Genomic DNA, 23,088 nt, shown 5'->3' on the forward strand with positions numbered 1-23,088 from the left:
AATAATAGGCCCCACAGAAGATAGCTTACTGTGCTTGTGTTGTGAAGTCTACCTATGTCCGCATTGCACTACATGGTCTCACTGCCAAGTAGAGTCATGCTGTGATAAATTTATATATTGGAAACCACATTTTTGTTATTAATTTTTATGGTAGTATAAAAAGGAATAGGCTTTTATATGTCATTTTCATATAGTAACAATCAAAATGCCCTATTATAGATAACTTCCAGTGGATGTACATTAGGAAACCAGAACAGGACTCACAGCAGCCACTGGTCCTGGATGGTCATCAATGCTGCTGAGCTCTGTGGGAGCTGTGAAGCAATCCCCTTGGTTGATCATCTAAATGCCCTTAATTCTGGCTGTTGGGAAGATTCTTCTGCTACGTTTTATTTGATGACCACATCGAGGTGGTAAGTGAGTACAGCACAAGTTTTGTGGATAGTTTCTTAGTGACAGAGATGGGGATTGAAATTTGATTTATAGCTCTGTGATTCCTCCTCCTTGCCTTAGTGAGAAACATTAAAACAAGACTCTGGCTAGTTCATCAGAATTGTTAGTGTATGTTTACACCTCGGAGGGGATGTTGTAGATAACATTCTTGGCATTTGTCTTGTGAGTGTATTATTTGGGTCTTAAGAAATTTTAGGTTGTCTTGAGTTATACAAGATATATAGGTTGCAAATAAGAAAATCCCAATGCAAACAAGCTCAAACAGAAAGAGAAACAGTTGGCTTAGCTGCCCAGAACACTCAGACGGTGCGGTTCCTTTCAGAAAATGGTTTTAGGAATTTAAATACTGTTAGCAGGAATCTCTCTTGCTTCCCATCGCTCTCCATATCTCAGGTCTGCCTGAGTCTGGGCTGACTCTCTTTTGGATATAGAGGTTTCAGTGTTCTAGGAGCTTTCACTCTCAGGGAAGAGAACATTGCTCATACTCTTCGCCCATCCTTGTGTCTTAGGAGTGGTACTTTGATTGGACAGCCTTGGAGACATTTATTTCCTGGCCTGAAAGACAGGGCTGCACAATGGAAAGTTCTCCCAGAGTCAGGAGGAAGGAACACTTGAGAAAGGAAGGGAAGAAGGGCAGACAGAAACACCTATCTAGTGCACCATGCTGCGTTCCCAGCAACGTCGTCCTCAGGCAAGTTTGCTTAGATGTGGAGGCTGACAGTAAGCAGCAAAAATAAAAATACTTTAGAACAAATGAGAATTTCTTTACTGATTAATTAGGATTATACTAAGTATAGGTTTAGATAAAAAAAATCTCTTGCCTCAATTTTGTATCAATGTTAATTTGTAAAGAAATATATTTAATAGTTGTGGTAAAGTACAGCAAATGATGACAAATTGTGATTAATGTCCACCTTCGGTATGAAACCCTGGAGGCTTTTACTTCTAAATTAAATACTATTTATTCTTTATCATTCTTAACTGGAAATCCTAAACTAGGAGCGGTGACTTAGGCTGTTTCCCTCCTGGACTAAAGCATCAAGAGGCCTCCTTCCCAGTGTCCTGCAGCTATCCTGAGGACAACAGGAGCAAGTGTGCACTCACCTTCTAGTACATCCCGTGTTCTTTACCAAAATAAGTGTAATGTTAAGTGATTCACTGAATCCTAAAGAAGAGGCACACACACATAGAAAGGTGTCCTTCAGTATTTATTCAGAACTTAGAGGAAGTGATACAAATAATGCCTGGAGAGCTGGCGGGTTACAAAGGTTGTTAGCTATGTTAGGTTCTCCACTTATTTGAACAGCTAACAGTCACTATATTGATCATTATAATTGTCTAAGTTTGGGTTTTACTGCTATAAAGAGACACCATGATCATGACAACTGTTTTAACAGAAAACATTCTCTGGGGCTGGCTTATAGTTCAGAGGTTTAGTCCATTATCATCGAGGCAAGAAGCATGGTGGCATGCAGTCAGACATGGTGCTGGAGAAGGAGCTGAGAGTTCTACATCTGGATCCACAGGCAGAAGGAAGAGAGTGTGAGCCACTAGACCTGCCTTGAGCTTCTGAGACCTCAAATTGTCCCCTTAGTGATGCACTTCCTCTATCTAACAAAGCCACACCTCCTAATAGTGCCACTGCCTGCATACCTATGGAGGCCATCTTATTCAAGGCCCCACCGTAATAATGCAGGTAATCTTTGATGTATGCAATCACCCTGCTTATCCATTAACTTGCAACTTGTCAGTTTTACTCTCAAAACAAGTTTGAAAGAAATATAAGCAGTTAGTAGTCTAAACATATCTAATATTTAATGAGGAATCAAAGATCTAGATACTTTATTAACTTGATTAAACTTACATATCTAAAAACTTGTTTGAACCCAACTACACCAACTCAGCAACAGTTACCTGACGTATGAACTAGAGATGACTAGGGCATCTTCCCAATGTTTTTATTTGTTTAACAGAAAGTAAAACCAAACCAAACAAACAAACAAACAAAAAACCTCCTTTTATTTTGTGATTGTTTTATTAACATATATTGATTGTATAAATGAATGGGTTTCATATGATGCTTTCAGTCGTACATATAATCTGTTTTGATCATAGCCACATGCCTCTATTACCCTTGCTAGTTTCTCTGGTCTCTTCACTTTTCAAATAATAATTCTCATTCTTCTTTCATACCATGCTTGTAAAATCTGAATTCCTCATATGGGAAAAATGTAGCATTTGTCTTTCTAAGTTTGACTAATTTTGCTTAACATGATGATCTGCAGTAAACCTTTTAAAATATTTTCCAAATGCTGATAAACCATTGGCTGAGTAAATATAATGTCATCATCTTTATGTTCAGCATAAAACTGAGCTTATAAGCCAATCACTAGGATGATTCATGAGCCCAACAAGCTTATCTTTTGTAGAGACTCTGGATCATATTTACTTACTGTTGTAACATGATATTTGCTTATTTCTTGGAGATATTAGATGAGATATAGTGGAACCTTGACTATAAGATAATGCTGGCATGTATGATGGCTCCTGAACTGTGACATCATGCAGCAGAGTAGAAAGTCCTTTACACAGGGTGCTCACTATGTGTTTAAATACATTCTAGATACATATATCCTGTATGTTATACTAGAGGAACACAGGTATGGTCACAATTATATTCTTGATTAAAAACAAAGAGAAAATGTATATTTTATTGCTTTTAACTTGTACCGTTTCCATTTTTCCACTTCAAGCTGGTATCCTGCTTTACTTTTCACTCCAATTATTTTTTTCAGCAATTTTAGCTACTTTCTTATTTTCTGGTAAAGGTACATACACACACATTCATTTATTCAGCTTCTGTGTCCTCCCATCCCTTCCCCTTTCATTTCTTTAACACTGGCCTTACCTTTTGTGCTGTGTCTACACTTCTGTGGATATTTCTTGCTGCCTGTTTCTCTAGGTTTTTTTCCCCCAGTGTGAATCTTTCATTTCTTTGTTTAACTCATAACTGCTTTTCTGTCACTATTGCCTGTTACCATCCCCTCTAATTCTGATGTGCCTAGAATGAAAAGCTGAAGACAATGCCTGGAGTTCTATTACCTCCATGATAAAGAAAGTGATGCTCTTCAGCCTGAGAGTGTTGCATTGAAAGGTTGAAGTTAACCTGGGATCTGCTGGTGATCTGTGGCTGTTCAAGACGTGACTTTCTCTATGAGAAAAGGGAAAAAAAATCTTTAAAATCTTGACCTGGACTGTGGTTAAGCTTCTCTGTCTCACTCTTGTTTTTCTAACCACCTTTCTCCTGCAATTTTTGTCATCACTTATGAGGGATAATTGCTAAAGCGTGGTAATATATTTTGCTTATACACTTCATAATTTCCCTTCTAATTAACACATTACACATCTTACAAAAATTCATATTAAGTGCATCCACAGTGGCTGTATTGTGGCTCGTCTCTTTACTTTCCTGTTATTTTCTCGAGCTGTTTGCTTGTCTTCTGTTGCCTCTTCATACCCGGCTATCTTCCCTCACTCTGATGTTCTGTGGTGTTCCTCTGCTCCCACACCATCCACGTTTGTCTGTATTTCACTCCCACCAGAAAACAAACACCAACTGTGTGAACATGGTCAGATCCCCTTAGTTTATGGTTAGGAGGACTCTTGGCTACTCCTCATCTTCTTTTCAGACATCTGTGCAGCAGAAGGCTTTTCCTGCCCAGCTGTGGTCTAATATGTTCCCAACTGACTCAGAATATGGCACCAGCTTTTGAGACATAGATGACACAAGGAATAGTTTGTCACAGATATCCAGGGCAGTTTCACTGTCTTCATAGACAGTACCTCTGACACTGTAGCAGGCAAATTCCAAATTATAATTACATTTTGGGACTGTAGAGTGTCTTAAGCAATAAGTGCTATTCTGCAGATAGTGTACTTTCCTTTGGTGATCCTTTAGCTATCAGTCCTCCTAGGGATTTCATAATAGAAAGCTACACTACATCTTGTTCCCTGGCAGTTCAGTGTATTACTGTCTTTTATAATCCCCTGAGGAGGTAAATTACTTTCAATACTTTAAGTGAGACCTATATGATCAACAAAAGGTTTACTGAAGATTATTTAGGCTACTTAAAAAATCTTGTCTTTAAGGACACTAATCTTTTTTGGTCACTGTTTTAAAATATCATTTTAACTATTTTGAGTATTTTAATTGTAATAGCGCTTCTCTGAAATATAAACATTTGGACATACTATTGCTTCTAGGGACAATTTCAACATAGTCACCTCATCATTTCAAAAAGGAGTTATGGATTTCCATAGTGACTGGGTTGGCAGAGGGGAGATGGGGACAGCGGGACAGCAGGAGTAAGACATGGTACCTCCTCACTGTCACCCAGGTTATACATTCCTCACTTCATACTTCTCCTCAGATGTTTTTCCTTCAAGTCTTTAAAAAAAAATCTCAACAATACTAGACAATAGTAAACCATTTTCTTTTTTTATTTTATTTTATTAATTTATTCATATTACATCTCGATTATTAGCCCTTCCCCTGTTTCCTCCCATTCTTCCCTCCCTCCCATTTCTCCCCTTCTCCCCTCCCCTATGTCCATGACCGAGGGAGACCTCCTCCCCCTATATATGCTCTCAGAATATCAAGTCTCTTCTTGGTAACTTGCTATCCTTCCTCTGAGTGCCACCAGGTCTCCCCATCCGGGGGATATGGTCAGAAAAGGGGCACCAGAGTTCGTGTGAGAGTCAGATCTCACTCTCGACTCAACGGTGGAGAGTATCATGTTCGTCGGCTAGGTCTTGGTAAACCATTTTCTTTAAAGCACAATAAAAGATTAGCTAACTTCCTTTTGGGAATTCACATTCTGGGAAAACTGACAAAAAGTATATATAACCTTACCCAGTATCAGATACAAGGTGTACCTTATTTAATCTCGTACTTTTTCACAGGTAAAATCATTCTTTCCCCTTTGACATGGAATCTTTTATTCCCCTGATCACAAGGAACCTCTCAAGGGTCCTTAGTCTTAGGAGTTGTTCTTGCTCAGAGTGTCCTCATCTATCAAAGCACTGAGGGAGGGAGGTGTGCGGGGAGTAAGGTATGTCACTCTCTCTGCAGGATGCATACTGTAGAGTGTGCTGTTGGAAGACAGTCTGAGCTTGCTCTGCAGTTGTGGAAGCTTCACCTGAATGCCCAAGCTGCTCTAGGTGCATACTTTCTTCTAGAGTTGGAAATAAATTCTACAGGGAATTGTTCACTTCTGCTATTATCATGAATTATTCACTTTCTGTGATGTTATTTTATAAGATGTTATTACATCTTATCAGAAAATTTGAAAGAAGTTATTTGTATTTCTGGAGGCCATTTGTTTAAACAGGCTGAGGGATGGGAAGGAGGAAGTTTAAATAATCCTTGTACTTTGTGTACCCCAGGAGTTTTATAAAAACAAAATTCCACTTACTAAACAGATGCTTAAGCTGTTCATTTATTCCTTGAACTCCAGTGTTTTAAGTGTATGGTGTGTTATCAAGCATACTCATGGGCATTTTCCTTTGCATTTATGTACTATTACTTGAATATATCAAATTAGAGAGTTTAATTACCATTAAAGTGATAATAGAATAAAAATAAGTTTTATAATGATAATGTTTAAAAAACTCTAATAGCCCTCTAGGAAGGTTTAAATGCCATTGGGATATAAAGCAAGAAATATATGCTTGTCAAATATACAGTATAAATAAATAATTTAGATGAAAATGGTTTATACATTTAACAAAGACTCTACCAAATAATGAAGGGCTAAAGAGTGGTTGTTAGATTTGATGTACTTCATTGTGTATTGTAAGTAATTGCTATCCATAAAAATTCTATGCTTCTGTATAAGGAGAAGAGACATTTTGACAGGCAGCACTAGGATGCAGTGACAGTAAGCACAAATCCATGGCAACTGTCATCATCCCGCTAGTGAATTCACATCTAAACTGTGTGATAAGTTAGACCTGCATATTTGTTATTGAACTATGCTCTGTCAAAGTAGCCACACTTCTCACGTATGAATAGAATTATTAGCCACATGCAAAGTCACTCCACAGAGTGTAAACTCACCAAGGGATGCTCTGTGTTTCAGGGGGCATTGTTAAAAACTCCCTGTCACTTTGTTCTTGTGCTAAAAGTTCCCCTGAAATGTTTTTGACTAAATGAAAATTGGACTTTTAGAAAATAACAGATTGATTTACATTTTATCCTCTAATTAATTCAATTTGAATAAAAAATTTAATAAAACTAAAAAGTGAAGGAAGTTAATTCAGACGATTAGCTGTGTGCCACATTACATTTGCACTAAACTTAATGTACTCTCCTTTGTGAAGCATCCAAGTGGATGCTTATAGAAAATTCAGCAGAAAGAGACTTTTAAAACAAGGAAGTTTTTGCCATCTCCCTGAAGTAACTGCAGTGTTAACTTCAGTGTGTCAGCAGTGTTATCAAAGAGACTGGCTCTTTGTCCCTTTACCCTGCAATCCTCAGAACATGACCAGTTCATTTGGCTTGGCCCCCCCGCCCCCTGCTTGCCAAATAGCTCAACACATAGCTCAAGATTATCTGAAAGAAAGAGGAGGGCTGTCTGGATGGCCAAACCCACTGAGTGAACAGAGCGTCCTCAGAGAGCTCTCATCTCTCAGTTCCCCATCATGACTGAGGTTCTGTGTCTAAGGAAGATAGAACCAATAATAGTTCAGTAACCAACCCTGTCTGGTGTAATTTGGGCTTGAACTTTGCAGGTTTTTTCTTAAGTTATTTTTTGAAAGTGACATTTTGTAATGCATTTTTACACAACATCATAGTTGGCAAAGAATGACTTCTATACACAAGTTACTGTTTGAATTCCCTTGAAAGTGGAAAAGATATACAACAGGAGTCTTTACTCCTCTATGGGTGGAGAGATATTGCAGTCTACGAGTTCTCACACATCCTGTTCCTTCTCTCAGGGTTCAAGATCAAACTCCCTGGAGCTTTCAGCTTACTAGTCAAGTGCTTCACTCTGAACTGTACCACTGTGCATATTTTAAAATTAATGTTATTTATCTCTAATTATTTTTATTATTTTATCTTATTTTTAGCCCACTAAATCAAGTTTGTGCTGCCCATTTACACAGGGTGTAGGAAGCCTACTAGGGCATGGGCGTGCTGCCATTACCCACCTCCCTGAAAAAGAGTGACTCTTCTTCCCTTTGAGGTGGGAAATTACAGCTTTAATTCAGATCTTTTGATGTAGAAAGGTCTACCTTTAATCTGGGCCACACCTTCTGTTGGCAAGCCTATATAAAGGATATGAAAAAAGCAAGCATGTTGTCTTTTTGCCTGTTTACCCTCACTCTCATTAGCAAGTCTATTCTTTTGCTGATATTAGGGCTCATGTCTTGGGAATTCTGGCATATACCGAAGACCAGCTGAGATATCTAGCCTTGTGGACTGAAGGACTGGATTCTAGGACCTTCCATTGGTCAACAGCCATTATTTGACTAGCTGTAACACACACACACACACACACACACACACACACACACACACACACACACACAAAGGAGAATCCTTACAAATACGCACATCATTCCAGAAGAATGGAGAGACTGACTTGGTAGATGTTTGGATAGTCCCAGTTACAAGTGTTTGAGACCTGTGTAAGACTATAGCATCTTATATGTTTCGTCTCCTCACATCTGAGTATTCTTAAGTATCTTGAAACTTGTCCTATCCCAGGAAACCAGCAAACTCTACACCTGTCTCACCAATATGACTTTCTATTTCCATATCATTCCAGGTCATAGGGTTTTCTGTCTACACATTCTTGTTTATTTAAATGCCACTCTTTTACCTTGAAAACTGGGGCATGTGTGACCTATCCCAGTTTCTTTGAGACATGTGACTTTCAGTTCCAGAACTCAGGTAGTCTTGGATAAACTGGAATAACTGAACCATCCTAGTAGCACTCAGTCACTTTCCCTTAAAAAAATGTGTTTTGTGTGCTTATATGTCTGTGCATATACATATATGGATAGTTTGCAAGTTCTGTGTGTTTAAGGACCACATCACATCTCTTTAACTCTACATATTTCTTAATACTTAGATTGTTCATGTTTAACAAAGTAAATCACAAAATTACAAATTCTTATAGTTTTTTAAAGCATTATACAAATTTCTATACTTTAACTAGAGTAAGGAAGCTCACTGGAAGGACAGGCTTGGGTCCAAACCTTTGCCCTGTATCTGCTGATGACATGTTTGTTTACTTAACCTTTCTGAAGCATAAAGGGAAGTTGAAAATACTGCCTTCCCTCTGGGAGTATTACAAGCCTCAATATCCTGGTCGACTAGCAGTTTTGTCCAGCCAATAACTCCAAAGAATTTATTACATGGTAGATGTTAATGAGTTATCACAAAGGATTCACTGTGCTCTTCCACATGCTGTATCTTTTAGGGAGTTTATGTCAAACCAGGCAAAGCTGTTATTAAAAGTACTGACAGTTGTTTGCAGCTTCAGTTTGGCCCCAACAGACTTTTGCATTCAGCGGCTATATCAGAAGGGTCAAGCCTTTAAGATTGTTCTCCACATCAAAGAGCATCAGATCACAGCCAGGAGGAGCCATCAAATTCAGATAGCTATAAACCCAAGAGTAAAAACAATTCTTGTTTTATGTTGGCATCCAAGAGAAACAAACCTGTCAGTGTGCCAGTGGGTCAGCTGAGGTAATCAAAGCTGTTCGCTGTTCTTTTTAACCAACTGTTGAAGCTCTTTTATTTGAGCAGAATTTATAGTGATTCCATTCACTGCTTCAGACATTAAAACATAGTGTATCATTTGGGCTGGGGTTCTGTCTTCTGTTGTTATTGGATTTTTACTTTGAAAACACTGGAGTCAGACTGTTGCTAATTACATTTTAGAACACATGAAATGAACTGGGCAACCTGGGCAATGAAAACCTATGAAAAGAACATGGCTTCCAAGACATTTATTTTACAATAGAAATATGTACCTTTGATATTTAACCAATATTTTGGAACAGAAACACACTGAAATGAATTTATAAAACCACCTGGTATATACATTTTCAGATTATCATAAACTGTTAACCCAAGAGTTAATGGGAAGAAGAAAATGTGGTAAAAAACAGAAACTGAGGCTTCCATTGCATTTAGGTGTTTGAATAGTAAGGTATATTGTGGTTTTTAACTTCAAGTTTTTATTTTTAAATGTTGACTTTGTTTTAATGGCCTTGTAAATTAACATGATTAGAGAATTATGAATAAAATATTTTTGGCAGTTTACCAAGTTATTTTAATCTCATATCCTTTAAAAATTAAAGAACTTTCATAAGCATAAACACTTGTGGAAAAATCTTACCCATTTAATAGCCCATGGTCTCAAGACCCTACTATTGTTTTGGCTGTCAGAATGTGGCAGGTGTCTGACTGGCTCTAATTCTTCATGTACATAATCTAAATCAGAATGCTCTGGGGTTTTACTGGTAAAACGAGCAGAATGATTAGTTCTGAGAGAGGAACTGTCTTGACAAACACCTGCTGAATGCTTAGATACTTTTTAACAGGCCAAAAGTTTTGTCTTAGGATCTTTTTATTTGTAGGAACAATTTTATGTGCTTATTTTAAAGAATTGGGAGATAGGATTTTAAAACAAGTTTTAAATGATTAACATGCACCAAGTTTTATCGATTGTTTCCTGTAAAGTATCAGAGTCCTTTCTAAAATTTAAGTCACCCCATAATTGCCAAAGATTGTCACAGAGATATAAACTTTAACCAAAAGTCATTAGAGTAACAGCTTACAAGAATAGAGCTGAAACAGCCTTTGCCAAAGTTCCTGCACCAACCATCACCTTAGTAACTAATACTCCAACATTTTCAATTTTTTTTTATCTCTTAATCTCTTTAAAATACAAACAAGGAAGAAAGGTAATTATTGTGTTAAAATCTACTTGTTAGCAATCTAAATCTGTACATTGCTTATATAGTCATAGAATTTTACTACTTTGGTATTTTAAAGTCAGTATAACACTGTGGTTAGTAAGTAAGCAGATTAATTAAACAAATACAATGGCTATGCAGTTTAGGAAGTTATTAATGCACAGAATGTTTATAAATAATACTTGACAATAATAAGATATTTTTACCATTTGATTTGATTTTTTGTTTCCATAGTTTCAACTGCTGGGAAACAATCAGAGCATTGATTGAGTTGTTGAACTTGACATGTGACTCAGTTGAGCTTCTATTTTTTTTTTTTTTTGTGGGTACATGCTACTTTATTTGTACATTACAGTATCTTACCTGTTATTTCTTCTAGTTGCAGTGAGTGCACAAACAAACTGAATCTGAACATGGCCGCACGATGAGTGTTCTTGGCAGATGGTACGGAAGCCCTCAAATCTGAAGATATACCCCGGGAAGCCAACATTTATGTTTCAACAGGAGAGCCCTTTTTACATCCATTCAGAAAATGTAAAGGTAAAAAAAAATACCACACTCTTCCACAATAAATTGCTTAAGGGGTGCAATTAAAAATGGTTTTCTTCCTGTCTTTTTTGCATGGTTTAACAAAACTAATGTTTACGCATTTACAGCTCAGTAAGAGGATAACGTGCTTAATGAAAGAAAAATCCACTGACAGCACGTTTATTGCCCTTCATTAGCATTGGTGCTTAATTTAATATAGATCTGAATAGACATTAGGGAGCCTGCAGGAGGTTAAATGGGGAAAATATAATAAATTAAATCAGAGATTATTGAATTTACTGTTTAGTTTCTGTGACACTCAGCAGACAAAATTCATTAGATGTATGCTCTCAGAAAGCAGTTCAAAGTTTCCAAGATCATCCTTTCATTTATCCTCTTGGTCTTTTTTCAAATTGTATTAACATAATTATGAAAATGTGGCAAGTAATGAACAAATAATTCTTATGTACATGCTACTCTGATGTAAATGCTACAGCTCGATTTTGATTTTTTTTTTAACCTTTAACTATTTATATGTAGGTATTTATACATAGAATCTCAGACGGTTTCTGGTCAGGATTTTTCACCCATGTCCATATATTTAAGATTTTGGACATGTGAGGATTTTCTTTTTTAGAAAATGCCTTTTTTTTCCTTAGTGTGAAATGACATATTTAAAGAAAGTAGCAGTATCTAGAAACATCCTTTCAAGCATGTTGTAGGCGAGCTCTTTATCCAGTGTTGCACACTATAAGTAATGTAAGCGACCACCTTGCCAGAGAAATCCAGCGGGTCTGACTGCTGTGCTCCAGAGACTTCAGAGACCGCGTTAGAAGCATTTCTCTGCCACTCATGTAAAGTTGGTGGAGCAAGGGCAAGCCTAAGCTGTAATTGTGTGAGCCAAGGAAAACTAATTTGAGAGGCAGTGGAAGGCCCTCATGCATTACTGTTATTGTATGTGACGACACTAGAATTTTTATCACATTGGTTAACACTTGTTCATCAGAAAATAAGCAGTTTCCTGAATTGGGACACTGTGGTGTCTGTGAAGGGAGCTGTTGGTATAGTTCTTGCTGCACCTCCCTGTGTGATAGTGCAGATCCACATATCTTCAGATTTTCCTTTAGCTGTAGACAGGGGTTGTCTTAGGTTGTATTCACAGAAACATTTGCTGACACAGAATATGATTGTAGTGGGCAAATATGTACAGTTTTAAAATCCTGTGTATTAATACATGATCTTTTCATCAAAATCCTTGATTAGTGTTATACAGATAAGAAATGCTAGCTTTCTAGTGAGCAAGAATATAAAAAAGAGGTATATAAAGATAATTTGTAGGTAAACTAAGAGGAAAAAAACCCTGGACATGTATGCATACAATAATTACGTCACATCTTATTCTTGGTGGATGCTTTTTAATGTACAAGCTAATTTCTTCTCTGTTCTGCATTTTATCCTGTTTAAAAGCCAAGCCCACAACAACCACAACAGCAACAACAACTTCTCTGCTTTGTTTGCACATCTTTGGCTGTGTTTCATTGTGACATGCACTGCTGTTCCTTTAGCACCAAAATGTTGGCACACACTCCTGAAAATTTCACACCATCTCTTGCTGGATCAGCAAGCTTAACCCACAAAAATCTGGTGTTGTGCAATGGTTTTTGACTGATAATCAATCTTTACGCTGCTCGACAGTTGTTACTGGGACACGGAACAGAGCAGGTGGCAGATGTGTCTTGTCTTTTGAGAGAAGAAATTGTAGGTGAGCTTGGACACAGACTATCACATCACATGTCTGTTAAAAAGATGTTGGAAAAGTATAATAGGGGAAAAATCACCATTTAATGATGCTCACAGATAAGCCTGAGCACTGACTTTTGGTTATCTTAAATGTTGAGAACATAAATGTAAATGTATGTTTGTGTACACACACACACACACACACACACACACACACACACACACACACACACACACGCAGAGTGATGCTTAATTTCCAGGTATAATGTGAAAATAAAGCATATCTGAATGACTCTGAAGACAGAAGACAAGTTTCACATGAGGAAGTGCAAGGCGTTGCTAAGGGCAAGCAGGAAAGCAACTGGCTAGCGTCAGTGTTAGGGGCACAGCTTTCCCATCTGCATGTGCCTTCTAGAGCAGTTAGCACAGAGGCGCTGGAGTCAGTGACCTGCCATTATTTTAACTTAATTTCACTCTCACAGTGGCTTACAGGAGATTTCTATGTGCCTGCCAGAAACCAGCTAGATCAGAGGAGATAAAAGTAAGGACTAACGGTCATTTACTTACTTTTTATTTTTCAATCATTCTTTCATCTCCTCTTTAAATTCAGTTTACCTAAGTTCAATACAAAAGTAAGCCAATAAGTATTTGTATTGGGTACCTACTATGTGCTTAGTCCTGGCACGAGACTAGAGGTCTAGGACTTTGCAGAGCTTAAGAGGTCTATAAGTTATAATATGAATACTCAGTAGTAGAAAAATTATTTAACATTGTACATCAAGTGGATTCTCTCCCCCCTAAAATATTTATTTTATTTCTCACACAAGAAGGTCAAATATGTCAGTGTAATATTTTGGCAATTCTATTTCCATATTTTATTTTATTTTTATAACTCAGGTTTAGAGATCAATGTAGATAGTGAAAACTGTCCATTATGGGAAATAATTCCAAATTTAATAAGAAAAAAGCCCCCAGCACATCTCTGGTCTCTGGTGATTTACACTGCTCACTGTCCCTTTGAGTATCATTGCTGACTGCCATTCTCACTTCCTTTGAGAGACTAAGAGAGCTGTCCACACACTTCAGAACACAGAGGGGTTACTTAGAAATCAAGTATGCCCTGTTAAAGTGCAGAATTAGACTAGTTCCTGACTTTTAATTGAATACCTGATCAGAAAGATTAGGATGGTAGATGAGAGAGAGAGAGAGAGAGAGAGAGAGAGAGAGAGAGAGAGAGAGAGAGAGAGAGAGAGATGGAAACCATCAGAAAAATAGAAATGTTTTATATGAAGACTATTCATGAAGATATCTTACTAGCTTTTATAATTCCGTCATTTGACTATTCTGACATTTATTAACGATCATGTCAGAGCTGGGCAGACACAGTAATGAGCTTCTGAAAGAGGCATTTGAACAAATTCTCAGATTCATGGTTGTATTGTTTAGATTATATTTGTTTTTCCTAATCCTCTGACTGGTGTTAGTGAAGAGAAAATTCCTGGATCCGTGCACTTTGTAAGACTTCAGCTACTTAATGTCTGCTAAAGCCACAGAGTGCCCTGGTATGACTTGAATATCTTAAAGAGGATGAGGCCAAGTTCTATCATACGAACTCTGATTGTCTCTAAGAGTTTGTAGCCCTGTGTTTTTACCCCTTATATGGTACTCTGCTTTTTAGCTCTCAGAGTTATCATTTATAGCAATTCGTCTGCCCTGAGATTTGTTAAGGAGCATGAAGGTGAGTATTATGGGTAATACTCACCTTTTCCTGTAAGATGTAGTCACAGAAAAAACCATCCATGAAAGGCGCTCTCGGTACTGCACCTAAGATCTATATTTAAACCTGGAGATTTTCTGCTAGCTGCCGTGTGATCTACAAAATGAAATAATTCGCTGTGACAGCTTGTGATTGACAAGAATATGTGTGAGCACATTTAAAACAGGCCAGCTTTTCATGTAGAAGTAAATGTCAGCGAAATGATGGATTCTCATCATTTTAATTATTGATGATTTGGAAATATTTCAATTCCATGACACACAGGACACATTATAAATAACAGCATAACACTTTTTCTCCTATCTGCGTCAATAATGAAATGTTCTGTCATATTTTGTTTTTCAAAAAATGCATTAGTTTAATGAACCTGGAATCATGCGCTATTGTTTCATTATACGTGTAGTGAGTTTGACTCCAATGGCTGCTTTGTTCTGCCAAAACAAACACTGGCTTTGTGACATGCACCTATAGGGTCACCATGCCTTAATGCAGAGTGAGGCTCGTTTTCTCATAGTCTTTTTGCTGTTTTCTTTGAATAGTGTATATGTTAAATGAGATCATTAGTTTCTTTTATCTCTCTCTTAGCTTGAAAGTAGGAAAATGGCATTATAGAAAAAGATTCTACCTTTGATAGCTGAGTGTAAAACTATACTCATATATTTCACACATTTTACTATTGTAACTTTTTTTTTGTTTGGTTTTTTGAGACAGAGTGTAGCCTTGGCTGTCCTGGACTTACTTTGTAGACCAGGATGGCCTTGAACTCACAGAGAGATGCCTGCCTCTGCCTCCCTTAGTGCTGGAGGTACACGCTTGTGCCACCACACCAGATTTTCATTCCAACTTTTAAAATATGTAATAAATATGTATGAATTAATGTGTGTGTGTGTGTGTGTGTGTGTGTATGTGTAAGCATCTCTTATACCGTCAAAGGCAAAGTCATTGAGAAATACCTGACTCATACTGAGTTGTGTGCTTATACAGAAGCCATGATTCTTTAGTAAATAATGCAAATTTATTGCTACCCACACAGTCTAAATGATAATTTGTGTGTGCCTAATACCTGGTAATGTGCATTAAGTATAATACACTCAGAACTCACATGCCTGAGCTAATGTTGCAGACCAAGAGTATATTATCTGTGTTTCCAAAATCCAACATTGTGTAATTCCAATTGTTTTATTACTCACTTGCAATCAAAACCTTATTTAACATAAATAGTCAAGGGTATTGTTGAAATGTAAATCATTTCTTAGATTATGGGCTCCCACTCTTGAGATTTTATGAGAAAATGTCATAATATGTCATAAATGTTTTATGCTATAAATATTATATTAACTTAAAAATTGTATGTATGTATGTATGTATGTATGTATGTATGTATGTATGTGTGTGTGTGTAGAACAAAGAGTCCATGTCAAGTGTCTTCCTCAGTCACTCTCCACTTTATCTTTTGAGACAAGGTCTCCCGCTGAACTGTTTGGCTAGACTGGCTGTCCCATGAGACTGAAGGATCCACCAGTTTCTACTTCCCCAGTTCTGGGATTCCAAGTGAGCCACTGTGCCTGCTTTTTTCATGGAGACTGGGGATCAAACTCGGGTCCTCATGCTTGCTTGCCTAGCACTTTATTAACTGGGCCATTACCTAAGCCCATGCTAACTTTTTAGAAATCCAATAATTTCTAGATACGGAGCCACACTCGAACTCAAACATTTTAGAGAATTTTATTTTGTCCTCTGCAAAGAACTCTGAGAAACATTAATTCTCATTAGGTTAGTAACTCAGAAGAGTTATAAATATTGTTTTTATCACCTCAAACTGTTCTATGGGTGAGCACAGAAAGCGAGCTCAGTTCCCCAAACACAGCTGAGGAAGCTCAGAAGAAAACTCTTCACCCAAAAACCTATTGTTCCCTGTGTAAGAAAGTAGAAGGACTGGTGTTAGTGAGCGGGAGACTTTCCTTCATTCTGTTACATTTCAACAGATACTTATCATGTCCCTCTTACAATGTTCCAGACATCGATCTGAGACTTGAAAATTAGTGTGAATACTGACACCTTGATTATAATGAGGTAGAGGAGATAGAAAAAATAAATGAATAATAAATAAATATAAATATGGTAATTGTTGACAATGTAAGTGCTATGAAGAAAATAGGTTTTTATGATAATAATAATAAATAGTATCACAAAAATAACATAAGAAAATTCTACAATGGATACATTTTCTCTGGAACGTTGAAATGAAATTTGCCTGCGCCCCCTTTCCTACTTTTCATGAGAATTAATTTATGTGTTTGATAGTTACTCTTCCAGGTGATTTGCCTTTTAAACTGTTTAGTTTTGAAGTTTCAGATATTTAGGAGAGATGTGAGACACACACTGTTGTTCAGTGGGAAGAACACTGTACATGGAGTAACTTGATCTACACGGTTCTCATCTCTCATGTGTGACTGGCAAGCTGTTCTGATGTTTACTTGTGAATGGAAGTAATACTACCTTAAAGCTAATGAAAATAAGTTGCCTGAAAATTAAATGTCTGAAAATCCCTTGCAAAAAATAGAGGGATGTAGCAAATAGAAGATTGAGGATAACATGATTTAAATATGACTGTAATCCCAGCACTTTTCATCAGAACTGTGTCCATTCCTATTTTCCCAGAATAGCTGGCTGGCTAGGTTCAGGAAAACAACAACGGTAATTCCTTTTACTTTTTTTATCACTGCCAGGAAAGCAAATTACACCACGAACCTGGGCAAGCACTTAATCTCTCTAAACCTGAGTTTCCTTATCCACAAATTGTGCATAATGAAACAGACCTCATGTCATGGTTGTGAGAAGTAACTATGATAAGGCATGTGAGAACTTGGCATGTGGACGGTGCTGAAAATACAATGGCCTTGTGCTTCAGCTGCTTTCCGTCCTCTGCCTGTTTCTACAAGCCTCTCATACCTGTCATAAGTACTTGATTTTAAGACCAAGATATTTGCCAGATCTGAAATCTTGAAATAAACGCAACTGAGTTGAAATATGTCCCATGCAGTTGCACATACGACATGACATGGGTGAGTCTAATTAGAAGCTTTGAATTCTCACTCTCTGAGGTGTAGGTAAAAATCAGGATTTTTTCTAAAGATGCCCAGTAGCACTGCTCCAAGAGTTGCACTGTAAGATGTGTTCACGACTCTTACCGTTCAGCTACTGTAATTCATTTGAAGAAAGTTCATGGAAAAGTTCAGGGAGAGGATGTCAACATTTTGATTGGCACAGTAAATGGGATGTTTATGAGTTTAATCAAATTTAAATTGAAGAATACTTCAAATGATGTGTCAAACTGGTGTTACTGAGTTAAAACCTAGTGACAACCACTGTCATTATTAGTTAAATATAGCCATCACGCCTTTAGCAATAAATGATGACACCGAAGAACATGCAGAAACAAAGCTCAGGGATTTGGAGAAGAGGGAGTGACTCAGAACGCAGGGGAATGAAGGAATGTGACCTGGATCTCATCTGTTTACCAAACACAGAAGCAGTTGTCTTCTGGGCGGATGATGTAATCGAATGTAGCAGTATGTTTTCTTACTGTCAGAGCATTTCTATTTTATAAACTCATCCTGTGCTCATGAGATGATGTGCTTGTTCATATTTAATGACATTATGTGTACCTGCCTCACAGCCACAGCATTCATGTGTCTCCAAGTTTATTGTCCAACCACAAAAAAAATGAGGGTTTTTTTTTTTTTTTTTTGGTAATAATAAGATTTTTAGGTTTTATGAATTGAGGCTCCAAGTTTGTTGCTGTTATTCCAGTGGCAGAAGAAGGCAGACTTATTTTGCCTGGCGCGTACAAAGTGAAAAATTATAATGTGGGGGACCACTTAGGATTATTTCATTTTATAGCACACACTTCCATTTTAAAGAGGGAATTGAACAGATGCAATTATATAGATAGACCTCCTAACACAAGCAGACTGTAAAGAGCTTTCTTTTTTATGATCCAATAAAAAATAAAACAATTAAAATTAGGTGTGGATTGTTCAAAATAAAATAGAATCCATGGTTGGGCCACAGAATTATCTGAGTCTTTAGAAAGTATGTCTATGAACAGTTACAGCCTCCTAGTCCCTGGCAGCCCTTCCTTTGGCTAAGTGTTTTGCACGCTTATGCTAAGCCTTAAGTCATCACTGGAGCCCACTTACCTCTTCATGTTTGCATTGTTGGATCTTAACTTCCCAGGAGAGAGGGTCTCAGGAAGATAATCTCAACAAACATGCAACCTCAACTCATCAAACCCACTCAAAAAACATATTTTAAAATTCTTCCTTTTGTAGGTAGAGAATAAACTTGAAAACGCACGTGTGTGCTTACCATGGTTCTGGAAGCTAGCAAGTGCTTCTAGAAATTCAGTGAGAGTGGTAAGGAAGCAAGAGGCACCCTTTTACTGGCAGTTGGCCGTATAGAGCAGAGACTCTGCTGAGAGCAATGTTGATAGTGTAGAGATTCAGGCAGTGCCCAAGGTTGGCCCAGTGGGGCAAGCCTGGAACCTTAGCACTTGGCAACCTCAGGAGGATTGAGAAGATGAAGTGAGCTTGGGCAATCCAGAAGGGCATGCTAAAGTTCTAGCTGATGATGCTCAGCTTGGGGTGATGTGTGACCCGGCTCTTCTCTGGGATAGGCCCTCTGTGGTGGGATACATCCCCATTGCATGCTTAGTGCCCTCTTGTCTTTATCATATTTGTAATCATCACATTTTAAGTATTGAAATTTGCCATTTTCCCCGAGGCCAAGTTTGCCTAAGGTAGAGACCACAGTTGCCTTGGTTGCTGCCATTTGCTACCACAGAGCCTGGCCAGATGTAAGGGTGTATAAGAGACTGATTTCATGAACTATGGTGAGCCACTGAGGTAACAACAGAAGGGTAGACTGCCTTCTTAGAGCAACCTGCTGGCCTGTACACAGTGAGCAGATCCCACTCAAGACACCCAGGTACATTTGACACTTCTCTTCACATTCCTTATAGTATCTTAAGCAAAAGTATCTTATAACAAAGATGTTTTAAAATTATTATTAGAAGCAAGAAAAAGAAGATGATATCCTTTGAGATGCCTGTCGCTTCATGCTGAGAGACTTATAGATGCAACTTGTTCCTTTAGTAATTCCAACATGGGAGAGAGGTGGTAGAATAGGAGCGAAGGGATTAGAGGGGCATTGTTTCCTTTAAAAATAATTTGTATTTGTGGTGTGTGTGTGTGTGTGTGTGTGTGTGTGTGTGTGTGTGTGTGTGTGTACCACATGTGTGCAGCTGTCATTGGATGCCAGAAAAGAGCATAAGGTTCCTTCAAGTTGGAGTTACATGGGATGGTGAGCTGCCCAGTAAGGACCCAAAGGTAGATTTCCTGGAAGAACAGCAAGTGCTTTTTTACCATGGAACCATCTCTTTAGCCTCCAGCTTCTAATTTTTACAAAGGTAGCAGAAAGTCTTTGTCTTGAGAACTGAGACATTTTGAATTTGAGCAAGTCAGTGAAAGATGGACGTTAGGAATTAGACTTGCATAGAATTAAGATTCCTGTTCTAATAGTCAGTCTGCCTTGTTGCCTCACATGTCTTAGAGTCACCTCAGGCTTTTGTTTGTATGCCCCCTCCCAGTGTCTGCTTCCTCTAGCAGGTCTAAATCTAAGTCAGGTCTTTCCTGAGCTCCCCAGACCTACCAGGCTTATTCTTTTTTTCTTCTTGACTTTAGATGTAATGTTTGCTATTGCTATCAGCTTTTTGAACACATCTCTTGATTTGAAGTCATGTCTTCAGAGCTATGATGTAAATGTATCACTTCATGTCTCTCAGTAGAAGGCTCCCTGGGTTTTCTGTTCTCATATAGAAGATCCACGGACTACTTTTTGTGACAGACTCCTACAGCTTTCCTTTCCTTTCTCTGTCCCCAATAGCTTTGTCCTGGCAGGAAATGACTTTTCCGTAATTCAGTGGAAGAATTTTTGAATAGTTCTGTCAAAAATCTAGAAGGGCCTGCTGTAGGCAATACGGCACTTCTCAGTGCTTCATATAAGGCACAGATCCAGTTGCTGTTTGCCACCACTCTTCTGTCTTTGGCCAGTATTGTATTCAGTCTTCTTAACGTGTCATGTGACTCAGCCTCTACCTACACTTTTTTTTCCTCCTAGATTTTGCTTTTCTATTTTTCCCCTCTTAAATGTATCTTTTTGAATCCTGCCAGATCTTCTGTCCGAAGGCCTTTTTCCACAGAGTTCTGTGAAGTACTTCTACCCCATGTTCCCTCAATTCTTGCCTACTTCCGACCTAGTAGCTTCCATACAATGAGATATTTTCCTTTCTTTTCAGACAGAGAAATAACTTTTTTCAGTTTTCTGAGATCAGTGTCCATAACAGGGAGTGAATTGGAGATGGACAATGTACATTTACTCAATAAATATTTGTACAAATTATCATGTAATGTTGAGAGCATAGGCTGACATACCAAGCCTTCCTCAATTATTATTTCACCTTACTCTTTTTAGACAGGATTTCTCACTGAGTCTGCACCTCACCAATTGTCTGAGCAGGATACTCAGCAATCCCTACAGGTCATCCTTTTCCCCCTCTTCCATACTGAAATTAAACTGCGAGGCACTACTCACATTGTTCTGAGGGTGTTGGAAGTCCAACTTAGGTCTTCATGCTTGTAGGACAAGTGTTTTTTACCAACTGATCTACTTCCCCAGCCTCTAAAGCTATACTGTTTAATGTTTACTTCAGCCCCAAAATTGTAGACTTCTGACGCCATTGTATAGAGTATGCTGAGCTTCTGGGTGGATTTGCTACATCTTCTGTTGTGTTATCGTCCATGACACATCAAGAAAACCACAATAATGAAGTGCTTAATTAGTAGTATGGAAATGTAGGTTTTTCTCAACATATGAAGAAAAAATCATTATCTAAAGTCTAAGTACTGCTTAATGTCAACCCAGTATCTACTGAGATCCTATACATGCTCTGATCTAACATTTTGATGAGTAATTCACAGATATTTGTTGGGCATTGCAAAGTCCCATGTACTGTGTATAATGCTGGCTTCTCATAAAGGAACCTGTTCTTATTTTGTTAAATACACAGCAGTTATATTGTTTACTACCTAACAGATACCAGCAAAGATCAAAACATACTGCTGTCCTAGACATGCTCAAAGTCTAGTAGGCATACATATGCAAAGATGCTGAAGTTCAGTAAAACAAGAAGAACACAGATGGAAAACCTGAAGAGGTCAATGAAAGCTTGCTCTAGAATGTAGTGCTATGTGGAGTTCAAGAGCTATAGCCTAACAGAGAGGGGAAGGGAAAAGCCTCACCATAGTTTGGCGTCAGCAAAGAGCATGGCATATGCACTGATACGCACTCCTTGCACCTCTGTAGAGGGGCTTACCTCAAAGTTTGCTATTGGAGTTGGTCTCAAGCACAAGTAACATTTTCAGTTGCCCCAAAAGAAAGGGTGATAGTGAACACCAAATGAGGTGTAGCTGGGAAAGCCGTGAAATAGTGTATAACATGCAGAAATGCCCTCAACAACAACAAAATGTGGAAATGGCCCTAGTTGCTGAGATTGAGAATCTTCCTGTATCGAGTCACCCCATTCTACTTGCTCAGAGATCTAAAGGTCTGTAAGAGTCACAGCAGCTTTTATAGTGACTGTACAGTTAAGTAGCTAGATAGTATATATTATTAGTATATTAGATATAATATATAGTCCTGCAATAAAAACTAGAGCTAGATAGTGCTAAGTAGGGAATGCATGTAACATGGAGAAGTGCTGTGATGCAAGAGAAATTTGACCATTTTCATTAGAGTTCCTTGTTACTCGAGGCACTTCCTATGCCCTGAAGGAAACACAGTGCAACTCTTAGGGAAGCAGGCCACACAGTCATCCTGCTGAGACTTTTCTCAGATCTACCTATTGTATATACCACAAAGATCTACTTGTGTATCCTATTCTAGTCTCATTCTCTCCATCCACAAAGCCAAGACAATAACACCTACTTCCAGATTACAGAAAGTAAAATCAAATAGATTTTCCCTGAAAGTTCCAGAGGTATGTTGAGATGTAGGCTGTGACAATCCTGGTGATCCTGGCTTCAGGTCCTTACTCTGACGTTCAGCCATGTCGCCTGTCTAGTAAAGCACTAGCATGTGTTACTTCCCTTGGTACTGTTTCTTTAAAAATTAATTTTACTTACTTTAGTTATATAAAATCTGTATATTTTTAGTGTGTTCTAGTGGGACATTCCTGTAATCCCAAAACCAAGGAGGCAGAGACAGAATAAAACAAACGAAATCTTGAGTTTTCTGGTTTATCAATATCAGTATAAAACCAAAAAGTGCAAATATCTGAAAAATACATATATAACTGTGATTGTGCACACAAGCCCTTCACAGGTTCAAATCATACAAAATCCCAGTGCTCAGAAGGGGAAGTGGACATAAGGTCTCATCTCTAACCAAGAAGGTATTTGCAATCAATACCTGCTCACAAAAACAGTGTCAGCCTTCTCCAATAGAGTGTCACTGGGCTTATCAGTCACACTCCTGGG

At 38.0% G+C, this 23,088-nt stretch overlaps 1 protein-coding gene across 1 annotated transcript in view; it reads left to right on the forward strand.

The window, feature by feature from the left end:
- Window positions 1–2,143: 2,143 nt before the first annotated feature.
- Dcdc1 (doublecortin domain containing 1) overlaps window positions 2,144–23,088 on the forward strand; it is a 364,522-nt gene continuing 343,577 nt past the window's right edge. The window contains 6 exon segments of the mRNA XM_051144875.1: window positions 2,144–2,149; window positions 8,943–9,211; window positions 9,971–9,990; window positions 10,211–10,362; window positions 10,597–10,604; window positions 10,832–10,986. Coding sequence (XP_051000832.1) covers window positions 2,144–2,149; window positions 8,943–9,211; window positions 9,971–9,990; window positions 10,211–10,362; window positions 10,597–10,604; window positions 10,832–10,986 — 610 coding nt within the window.

This window comes from Acomys russatus, chromosome 4 (assembly GCF_903995435.1).
Source record: "Acomys russatus chromosome 4, mAcoRus1.1, whole genome shotgun sequence".
Classification (NCBI taxonomy): Eukaryota; Metazoa; Chordata; class Mammalia; order Rodentia; family Muridae; genus Acomys; species Acomys russatus.